Here is a 12,113-nt window from a genome sequence, read left to right on the forward strand (position 1 = left end):
GAACAAAACAAAACAACAGATCCGGTGGAAACAAGGGCTGACCGATGTAAACAAACACACAAACTGCACACAGAGTGCACACAAAGTGCACACAGACACACCAGGCAGACGCGAACAGGTCAGAGACTGTTGTTGTGTGTCGGATGAAAGTTTTTCTCCAGGTTCTGTCGTCTTTAAAGATTCATCTGCTTGTTGTCTTTTTCAGAGAGCAACTTTTTTGTTTGTCATCTTAAAGTCTCACATCAACACAAACTGGTCAGGCAGTTTTGATTTAATACGCTTTTTGGCTGCTTCATGGCCCTGACTGATTTAGGATGCGAATGATCAGTGTACAGTCGGCTAATCCGACTGACTGAAGTGTTTGTGAGCTGTCGGGTTTGGGTTGAAGGTTCAGGCAGGATTCATGGAAGCAGCCTGTTCTGTATCTAAGCTAAGCTGGGAGACATTGATTTCTTCAAGCTAATCAAACATGTTTTTTTCTGATCATAGTATTGGTCCAAAATGCCACTTGTGTTCTGAAAACAAAGAAATTGTGCTCAGCCCTCCTGCTGGCAGCTTTTGGCACTGTTTTCCTCTGTCAGCATCTCTGTTTACCTCCCAGCCTCTTAGCACATCTCCATACATAACAGCATCTGCGGCACTTCCTGATTATCAGCGTGCCACTGGAACAGCTTTGTGCGTCTGTGTGCACGCAGCCACGCACCGGCTGGGGGACCACCCATATGTGCATCCCAGTCTGTGCCTCTGATCAGCTTGTATGTGTGTAAGAGCCTCCGTGTGTGTGTGTGTGTGTGTGTGTGTGTGTGTGTGTGTGTGTGCTAACACGCTCCAGGAAAACTATGCTCATGTTTCTAGGATAGTGAATACGGATAATATTGATCTCTTCCTTTTGCTCCAAAGTTGACTGACCTGTTTAAATATACGGCTGAATGCATACTGATTCCCACAATGAAAAGCCCCTTTAAAGCCCCCACAGCCCCTGCAGCTGTCGGCAGCTGTCTGGCCAGGGACACACACAGCTGGAAATTCTTTCTTCCTTATTCCTCACTTTCCTATATCTCAACTGTCTGGACTCACTACTGCTTTGCACCAATCACCTCCGTGTTTGTAGACACACAGGCTCGGTGCTTTCAGAGAAAAGGTGGAAGAAATTGATGTGAGTCTGGATGAAACCTTGAAAAACAGCTGCACAGGATGAGCCGATGGGCTTTAGCTTCATGTGTTTAAATCTAAACTGCCACAGTTGGTACCAAACACACACACACAGATACTTTTACCAGTTAAGTGATCTCTTGTATCAAAGCCTACTTGAGCTTCATCATTTACTGCAACAAAAAGTGTAAGAAGGGTAGCTGCTCACTGAGTGATTTTCAGTCCGAGGTCAGTGTAAAGTCTGTAAAGATATTCAGAATCTAAGATCTCAGATATGTCAGACTGAACAAAATATCACCAGACATGACAGCGCTGTTCAGTGCAGCCAGAAAACATAAGATGTTCAATTTCTACGCTTAATAACCCCCTTGTATTATTGATGGATTATCAGAAAAAGCAGTGGGCGTAGAAGACAGACTTTTACTGAGAGAGCGAGTGCAAGTTTGTACGATCAAGTCCAGTCAGATTGTTAAAAAGTCTGTTATTCCCATTGACCCCAAACACCACAGCCAGCCCACTGCCGCTGCTGCAGCTCACCATAATGTAGACTCTGAGAGGCAGGACGGGCCTGTTGTAGCCCTAATATTGGAGCTAGGCGATTGCCACAGCATTACACCGCCCTCAAAGTAGCTGATCTGGTGCGTGATGCGCCGTCATGTGCATAAGCATGAAATGAAAATGAAAATTTCCTTTTTGACGGAGGAAGTGAGAAAACTTTGTGTTGTTCGTCGCTTTCCTTCTTTGTCTGGATGAGTTGTGTTTGGTCGCTTTGCAGACCCATTCTCTAAGCTGATGATAGTTCATTATAAAGCACGGGAGGCTGCGGCGGCAGATCGTGCCTTTCTTCTGTGATATACATCTCTCCGCTCCGATGACGCAAATTCAGTTTGCTTTTAGGATTTCACTTGCAACAATAAGACCTCAGCTGTGCGGTAATCCCTTAAACTGTGAGCAGAGGCACACGCTGCACCGCCTCCTTCTGCCTGATATATGGATTTATTTCAGTTAGTGGGCACCCAGGTGTACTTTTCTGAGCTTTGCAGCAAATATACCTGTGTGAACATCCAGCGCGCACACACTCAAAGCGCCTGTCATCTGGGTAAACTGCTCTGCTCCGTCTGACAGAAGGACTCTGTCACAGTTTTCAGGCTTCAGAGTGTCTGTCTGAAAGTCTGTCAGTGTGCAGCTCAGTGAATGGCAGCTCCTTGTTGGAGCTGCAGAGCGACAGGTAGATTAAACCACCTCGCTCGCCCTGTTTCTTTCTCCTGATAGCGAAGCACGCCATCGTTCAGTTCTCCTACCCACGAGCCGTTCCCCGGCAGACAATGCAAACAGCATGTTCATGAGCGGGCTCTAATCTGCTCGAGCAGAGCACTTCCTGCTCTGTACGCGTCTTCCAGAAGGACGAGGATGCCGATAAGAGCTGCTGCTCTCTAAAGGCTCTCTAATTAAATGCATCAGTAGTTCTTTTTCTCCTCTGGCTCCATGAGGGGGCACGCAGCCTCAGAGAGAGGTGTAGTCCTGCGCTGCATGTTGATTGTTGTTTTTTGTGTTTGATTTGTTTGCAGCACAGAAAGATAAGAGAGTTTAGTCACTGAGTTCAGCCATCTGAGGCCTCGCTGCGCCCTCATTGCGGTGATGAAACCCCGTCATGAAAATCATTTGGCTCTCTTCTTGGCTCAGTCCATATTAAAGGATAATACCACAGTTCTTTTCAAGTTTGCACCGGCAGTCTGAGTTCCTGCTGCTGCGGGAATAATGGAGCAAAGTGTGAGATACCCAGGCTCACTTTCCTCCCTCACAAGTCAAAGCTGTGGAAAGTAACACTGTGTACGAGTCTCAATTATCATGGTGTGTAATTGCAGGCTGAGATTAATTTCCTCCTTCAGAGGAAGCCATTTTCCTGGCGTTCATTTGAATGCAGTATAAAAACATCATCCACACAGGGATGAAAGTCCATCGCTGGATGAGAAGAAACTTTTTCTTTTATCCTCACTTCACTGCGCTGAGTGAGAGTTTTCATAGCAGGACGGCATTACTTTACACTCTGCAGCTGTCAGTCACGGGACACACAGAAGAAGAAAGACGTGTCCCAGAAAAAAGAAACCGAGGTTTCCGAACCGGCGGCGACTGAAGCCACACGGCCGTATGAAGGATATCACTTCATGGGCTCAGGAACGTGACTGCATTCTGGTTTCTGTCTCTGTTTGTCTCTTGTAAGCCAGGAGCTGCCCAACACAGAGACAACATGTTAACTTGTGCATCATTAAATCAAATTGTTGTTCATGTGTTTTGATTTCATTTCACTGTGCAGTGATTGAGACTTGCATACAGACATAATGATGTGTGTAAAAATGCACATTGTTGGAATGTTTTCTTCTGCTTTTCAGTTTATTATTTTCCAGTGAAGTCAAATGAAAAAAGCTGATTAGCTGCTAATACATTAGAGAAAATAAATGAAATTTTCCATCCTTCCCTCGGCACAGCCCGTGCGTGCGTGCGTGCGTGCGTGCGTGCGTGCGTGCGTGCGTGCGTGCGTGCGTGCGTGCGTGCGTGCGTGCGTGCGTGCGTGCGTGCAGACGCCTGTTAGCTGAAAGCATTGCTATGTGCAGGGCTTCAGTTATCTTGGTGTGTAATTGCTGGATGAGATTAAGTTTGTGTATGTGAAAATGGAGATAGACAGTGGGGAGAGAGCGAGGTCAAAGAAGAGGAGAATGCTGATTGCTGTGTGTGTGACGGAGACGTCTGCTGAGATGGAGATTCATATCAGGGGCGATGATGAGATTTGGATGGAAGCAGCTCAAGTCAGGAGTCACTTTTCTCCTGACTCGCGTACATTTTTTGTGCTCTTAGATTAATGGCGGCTGAAGTTATGGGATGTTGCAGTTATATACTGCTATGATGCACTACTGGGAAACTGGTTGCTTCCCATTAGCCGCACATGCAGGCGTACCACTGCGTATCCTCATGCCGCGCCTCAGACCGTGAGCAGTTCATCAGCTCTGTGTCATTTTGGATGGAGATGTGTTGATTGGCTCCATATTACACCATTAGTTTATCTTTGATCTCTTAAAGATCCCCTGCTGACAGACCAAAATGCTCTGCTTGAAATGATAATTGTGTCTGACATGTTTTTCCTCCAAAAAAAAGGTCAATTACGAAAGAATCCGTGACAGAATGTATAATAATACAAGAGTTCACATAAGGAAAGAACTACAGGACGATGTTATTTCTTGTATCCAACCACCTCATTTAGATTGCATCTAAAATAACATATTGACATCTATGTTTAGTCGAGTGATAGTAGTATAATAAGTATGAAGTGTTTGGGAGTGGGACTTTCTGTACAAACGTTTCTTGTCTTCTTCATCTAAGCTGTTATGCGTGTTTAATGATGAATAATTCAGATCTGAGTTGCCACCGAAATCAAATCAGTCGTTCAGCCTCCAACAAAATTTCATGAAACAGCACGCATGAGTTTTTGAAAACATCCCGCTGAGTGACACACGCTGAAACCTGGTCTCCATCACTCGCTCATTCTGAGGCAGCAGCTTCATCTGGAAGGCTTCAAACAGACCCGAAAATGAGCTGCGTAAAGAGACTGATCAGCAGTCGCTGAGGACCACATTTGTGGACACACACACGTGCACACACACACACACACACACACACACACACACACACACACACACACACACACACACACACACACACACACACAAAATCTGGGTTGATTAAAGTGAAGAATATAAAGGAGTTTTCGGCAGCAGGAGCCAATATTGACGCTGGATATAAAGCTGTTTCCATTAACCTCTGTACAGTAAGAGGTGATGTAGATACTGCACACACACACACACACACACACACACACACACACACAAGAATATGTCTCTTTCTGCCTCACAGCATCCAAACACTCAACACCAGACTCACTCTCTCTCTCTCTCTTTCTCTCTCTCTCTCTCTCTCTCTCTCTGTCCCCCAAAAATACACACACAAAGGGATGTGCTGGCGCAAACACACGTGCACACACAGGTGCACATGCACACGCACACACATACACTGCATGCATGCTCATGCACACAGAGTCCTATCCTGCCTTATTTTTAGCCGTTCCCCTCTCCAGCCCTGACCTACATCACAGCATGAATAAAGCAGCAGAGAGATGAAGAAAGTGAGCTCAGAGGGGGGAGAGAAGAGGAGGAGGGGGAGGCAGGAGGGAGGGGGAGACAGAGAGAGAGAGTGAGACACACACACACACACACACACACACACACACACACTGGCAAATCCAGAAAAATGAATTCCCCCCTGTGTGAAATGACAGTTCCAGTTCTGTCAGCAGACCTCACCTGCTATGACACTCCCAGAGGAGGCTGCAGAGGGCACACACACACACACACACACACACACACACATGCATGCATGCATGCACGTGCACACACACACACACACACACACACACACACACACACACACACACAGGGGAAGCAGGACCTTGGAACAACAGAGATCAGAAAGCCTCATCATGCGTCAGATTTGACAGTAGATGCTTTTCCCACTTTAAATGAAAGCTGACAAAAGCGGCGAGCTCTCCAGCTTCAATTATTGAGGCCGTGTGTCGGCGACATCACAGACCGGCCATCATCAGGCTCGAAGAACGCTTTGGTGTCTATCGCCAATGAAGGCTAATCAAATGAGCAGCTTTCAGGGTGGAGTAGCGCTTCAGGACAAGATGAAAATTGGACTGAGGCACTGTTTCGCAGCCTCAAAGTCCTCAAATAAGTTCAGTGTTTTTGATGTAGCAGATCAATGCTTTTTATGCTGAAGGCCGGCAAGGCTTTGTACGCCTGAATTCACGATCCGTCTCTCTTTGATTGTGCAATTCAACGCTCCTACTGTACACTCTCCAAGGATGAAATTTGCAGAGAAAAAACCTCTGGGTGTTGCATGTAAGTCAATTACATACTTCATACAAATTCATTCTGTTGTAAGGGGAAAGTGTGAGCTGAAAACCTCAAAGCTGGAATGTATTTATCCAAGGAGAGGATATGGAAATGCCCTCCTCACTCTCTCCTTCCCTTAAGGGTAGCGTACAAGACTCCCTGAAGAGGTGGAAAGGCCTGTTAGCCTCAGGAAACTGGTTTTCTGCTGCTCACATCCACATAAATCCCATGTACACACACACACACACACACACACACACACACACACACACACACACACACACACACACACACACACATTTAGGCCCTTCTGCATAACACCTCCCTTGTGTGTTTCCGATCCCATTTCATCAGCAGTCAACCAGCTCAGCTAATGCCTCTCTGAGCTCTGTGTTTTAATGCTCATACAATGTCTTTCAAGCTACATTAGGAAGAGAGAGATTCTGCATATGAATCTTTCCTCCCCCCTTTGTTTCCTCTCACTCTCCCTTTTCTCCTTTTCGCTCTCACTTGTCCTCTGGATGTTGGATGGGCAGCAATCTAATTAGTAACTGTAAGCAACAAGGTGAATTGAGATTAATGCAACGGCGCTGATGCAGTTCAATGAGCTTCATCCACTTTCTTCATCAGCTGCCCGAGGTATCACTGTGTGTGTGTCTGGAGAGAACTGTTTGCTGAGTTATCAACCTGCTGCATCTGCTCTGTTTGTCTTCAGATATTGATGAGTGTATGACCCAGATGCATTACTGCCAGTCCAACACGGTGTGTGTCAACCTGCCCGGCAGCCATCGCTGTGACTGTCTGCCAGGCTTCATCAGAGTGGACGAATACTCCTGCACCGGTATGAATGCATGCATGCAAACACATTACTGACTCATTATTATTGCATATACTGCGCATATACAGTATATCACCATGCATCCAGTTAGATATGTGTGATGCTTGTGTAGCTCGTTGGACTGTTTTCTCTTGATCTGTAAAAGCATTCACATGTTCTTCTGGAGGCAATTTTTGCCATATTGGCAGGACTCCAGGGATGAGTCAGATTGAGACATCTACATAAATATCACCTGGGTTGGCACTGACATTTGGTACAGATATTTATGGTCACCACAGCATGAATCCAAATGATTTCCATAGATCCCTGACTTTTTTCAGCAGCTCTGGGTAGACTTCAAGGAAAATTTGTTGCAGACATTCATGTTCCTCAGAGGATCAGCATCGTCATCATTTCTAAAGTCCTCAGTCCTTCCAGAGGTTTGATTTTTGATCAAATACAGAAGCATACAGCTGTGCTTCTGTTTATTGCTAATTAGGAAATGTTACCATGCTAACACACACTTTAGTGTGAACGTTGTGAATCGGCTGAGTACAAATGCCCAGACTTCACTGCACTGGCAGACTCCCATAGCTAACGGTGCGTAGGGCTGCCCAAATTCACAATTCATCAAGCCCGCATTCTCGGAAATTACCCATGATCCTTAGCAGTATGGATGTATTGATTTAAAAGAAAAATATTAATGATACCGTGGCTCTAGACTCTTAAATCATGGTGCAAAGAGGGAATTAAACTCACCATTAAAACAGAGTTATGGCAATATTCAAGCAAAGTATCTCACATTTGTACATAAATCTTTCCACCTGTTCATATAAGGAGAGTGAAGAAGTTGGATCAGTGCACTTCCTCCTCTCCTCTCGTTTTACCTGTACCTTATTGGTCGAAGTTTTTACTCATGCTAGTCTGCAGTGACTGCTAAATGTGTCAAAAATGGCTGCTTCTTACCGGCAGCCACATGGCTCTGTGACTGCGATGCTACATTTTTTCTTATCTGAAATTAACGCGTGCAGAGCAGTGAATGCAAACTGATTGGCGAATACTCCAGCGTTTGTCTTTTTTAAAGGTCGGAAGAATCAGCGTGTGATCAGAGGAGGAACGGGTGATTGCAGTCATTCAGTTCTTTAATGTGTCAGTAAATATTCTGATTAAAAGTATATCCTGCTCTCGCCACGCCGCTGACCTTCCCACAGCTGAAAGTCAGGGCAAAGTATGGAAACGGTTTCACCAACGTGTTTTCTTGAACGCCACAATGCAGCTGCTCGGTCTAAGTTTATTTCAGTGGATCAAGCTGTTTCTCAACATACAGTACGGTGACACCTGGCAGAGCTGGTTTACAATGTTTTTCCTCTGAGGGGGTTTCGAGCAACATGTTTTCTTGAGAGTGAATAGGATGTGCTTGGTTGCTGCTCAGTGTTTCGCCGGAGAAGTGTACTATAATTAGCTCACAGTTGGCAGCCACGCAGGAACAGGGATCCATAGACAATCAATCTATTTTGCAGCTTGTAAACTGTCCTGGCTGCTGACTGGGAGCCCTAGGAGCACTCTCTGCATCTGCTGGGAGAGATAAATCCTCCCTCTCTGTCTCCTTTCCCTGCTTCTCCTCAGCTCCTTCTCGAGGATTTCAGATCCTCGGCGTGAATGTGAAACAGAGTTAGCGTTCACGGTGCGGGGAGGTGACTGCTCATATTTCACGACGCTAACGCGATTGCACGTTAGCTTTGCAGTCGGTGCGTTGTGCTGAAATCGGTATTGTTATTCGTCATTGTGTCTGGATCTGGAAAGGTTTTTGTAATGATGTCACTGCATTAAGCAGGACACACACAGACACAGAGGAAACCAGTCTCTGGTTTCTCTGGTTCGTCTGGTTTCTCCTTCTCTATCAAGCAATTAACGAGGGGAGAGTTAACTCATGAAGTCCAGTTGCTGCTCTGATTATACAGTAATAGCGGAGGCTGAAATTAGCTTTAGCGTGCACAGTTGTGGAGTATATATCATTAATGCTAACAGAAGGTGCAATATCACCTCATGATATATGGTGTAACATACTGTGGATGTTGATATGTGGCCAGATATTGAGTTTCCTGACAGATAAATACTGGAAGGGTAAGAAACGGTACCTTGAACAGAGCCTGAAGGCATACATGCCTGATCCTATCCCAGCATAACCTGCCTAAATTAAAACAAATGTTTTTGATTATTTACTCTGGTGATGGATTTTGTTGATAGAAATTTGTTTTGGAGGATTTATTACACCAGGGTCTAAGGATACTGGGTGTCGTATGCTGCACAGATAGCGAAGCCCCTGAGCCAAATTGTGATTTGTGATGTTGGGCTGTGTAAATAGAATTGACTTGACTTTACAGCGTTGGACCGCCAGATTTCTTTGGCAATGGAAAGGAACAATATTGTTCAGGTTTCAGTTGCATATTCTGCCGTTCATCGCAGCTGTGCATTACTTCTATGATGGAAACGAGCACATTTACTACAATACAATATCACAGGCTTATTTTCATGTAGCTTTTAATTGTACTAGCATTGTGTGATGCAGCCTTCCCGACATGTGCTCGAATCCTGCAGGCGTGAATGACAATCTGTCGCTTAATACATTAATCACATGTTTTGTATGTAAAATCTTAATCTGCAAAGCAACCAGTAATTACAGCTGTCAGATAAATGTAGTGGAATCAAACGCTCAGTATTTCCCTGCGACATAGTGCAGCGGTATAAAGAAGCATGAAACGGCACCTGAACATGCAAGTTATGTTCAAGTACCTCAAGATTGTACATACCACTGGTCTGTAAAAACATCCCAAGCCCAACAAACACTTTTTTGTGTTTTACGTACATACAACACAGGTTGTATTGTTTGCACAGTGACATCACGTACGTGTCCCCAGCCATCCGAAAGGAAGTCACCTGAACAGAGCAGAAATGAGAAAAAAAACAACAACACAGGGGCTACAGGAGAAATGTGTCTAATGACAGTCACTGATGGCATTAATGTGTTTCTTCCTGCCTTTTCTCTTCAGGCCAGTGTGTGCGAGTCTACTGTCTCTGCGGACTTTATCTACCCACAAGCTTACTTAGCCAGCATACGTCTACAAATTTACCCTCAGTATTACAATCTGAGCAGCTCCCTTCTCAGAGGAATAAAATGTCACCTATTGCAGCTTTTACATGACACGTCATGTGTCACCTTTTGCACTGGACGCTCTCGGCCTCATCTCTCTCCGTCTCTGCTGGCGGTGGAGCCTGTCCTTTGTCAAGACAGCGCCCTGTAAACAATGGGAGGCTGCGGTAATTGTGGTTCCACTTCAGTTCACCTCCATGGAAGCAAGCAAACAGCTCTGGGGAAACAGGGGATGGACGGAGGGAAGAATGGGGTTGGCAGGAAGCGTGAATTTCTATACCTCGCCTTCTCGAAATGCCACCGAGCTGTCATCACATCCATGTTTATGCAGCCCACATCAGTTCACTGCTCACCCAGGATGAATTTACTTTTCTGCTGAGTAAAATATTTAATGTGAAGGTGATTATATGTACATTTTTCAGTTTTTATTTGTATTATCTTTGGTGCTGGTCGTCTGTGCTCAGCTCTAGACTTTCCAGAGATCAGCTGTCAATCAAACCATGTGGTTGGGACTATGATGTCTTTTTCCTTTGGTCTTATTCATGGCTGGATTAGCCACCTACAGGGCGCCTGGGGCAAGAAATAGCTGCTGGACCTCCATTAGCCCACTGCTCCTCCCTCGCGTCATGCCACGTGTGCAGTTTGTATGCTGGAATTCAAGCTGATCCCAGATTTGCTGTGTGGTAATTGGAGTTTTCACATCAATTTAGGATACATTATGTAGTATACAAGCACAAAACGAAAATAAAATTACAGTCTTATCGTGTCAGTTGATGTTGTGCTTGGTGGTGAGAATTCCCAAACATATTTTCAGTTTGCAAATACCACTTTTCATACAGTGAATCAGGAGCTTTCAGCTCCGCTGCTGTTCGGGGGCTCGAGGGCACTTTCCTGCTCTGCCTGGTTGGTAATCTGGCCACTGACTTTCCTTTTCGGGTGCTTGAGGTGTTTGCCAAATCTGCTATCAGTGCTCATGCAAACAAACCCAGTGTTTCTTGTGCTAATTAAGCAAAACTGCGTCACTTCAGAGGCAATCACAGCATCTAAAGAGCGAAGTGTGACGCTTTTCACTGTGCAGCTCTGATTGTGTTCACTCTGAGGCCACACTGTGCTCCTTTGTCTACGTTCAGCACCACCAGAATCAGGTTGTTTGTTTTGTGTGTTGTTTTTCTGCAATTTTAAGATCAAATAGCACCGATTGGAGTGACCTTTCACGTGCATGGTGTGCACAAAATGCTCCAAACCCACACAAATCCATCATAAAAATGTACTATAATGCTAAAACACACCCAGTGTGATCAAAACCTTCCTGTATTTCAGACAATGTTTGCTTGTTAGGACCTTCCACAGTTCTGAGGGATGGAAAATCTTTACTGGCTGTTGGGTGAATACACATAAAGAATCACAACAATTACAAACTAAATACTTACTGTCAAGAAAAAAAAGTGGATTTTTGATATAAATGTGCTGAGCTTAGTTTCGTACCAGTGTTTATGTCTTTATGCTGCAGTGCAAGCAGAGCTCAGTGATTTCCCCTGTGGAAGATCACTATGATCTCTGACTTCACGTGTTGGAGGATAATAGCTGTCGGCCATAGGTAATTGTGGAAATGGTTATCCGACACGTGCACTTATCTTAAACAGGTGCTGGTATGGCTCACAGTTACAGATTAATCTGCTGGAGTTGGGGGTTTAAGGTCTTTCCTTCCGCTCAGCTCCGTCCTGTAAATAAACTTCAACCACAGGTTCAGCTAGGGATTTGAGATAAAGTGTAGCATAGCCATTTTAAAATGAATTCCTCATCTATCAGAAGCTGTTACTTTGCACATACTACGGCTGGGTGGAAACACTGAAACTCTCCAATAGATTAAAGAGCTCAGTTACTGCCAAGATACCGTTTTCTTCTCCTCTCAGCGGACACTGTAGTGTGAGCATTGTTACGATTTGAACAATGCTGACTGTTGGCAGATGCACAAATATGAGTGTTTTCTTTTTTAATATGAATTAACTAGTTTGTGAGACATCTCCATGTAACATTTGACTCACTA

General features: G+C 44.9%; 1 protein-coding gene across 1 annotated transcript in view; it reads left to right on the forward strand.

Moving 5' to 3' along the window:
- LOC139328888 (protein kinase C-binding protein NELL1-like) overlaps positions 1-12,113 on the forward strand; it is a 233,835-nt gene that overhangs the window by 154,670 nt on the left and 67,052 nt on the right. The window contains exon 13 of the mRNA XM_070958961.1: positions 6,814-6,939. Within this exon, the coding sequence (XP_070815062.1) occupies positions 6,814-6,939 (126 nt within the window). The remainder of the gene's footprint in view (positions 1-6,813; positions 6,940-12,113) is intronic.

Source organism: Chaetodon trifascialis, chromosome 1 (assembly GCF_039877785.1).
Source record: "Chaetodon trifascialis isolate fChaTrf1 chromosome 1, fChaTrf1.hap1, whole genome shotgun sequence".
Classification (NCBI taxonomy): Eukaryota; Metazoa; Chordata; class Actinopteri; order Chaetodontiformes; family Chaetodontidae; genus Chaetodon; species Chaetodon trifascialis.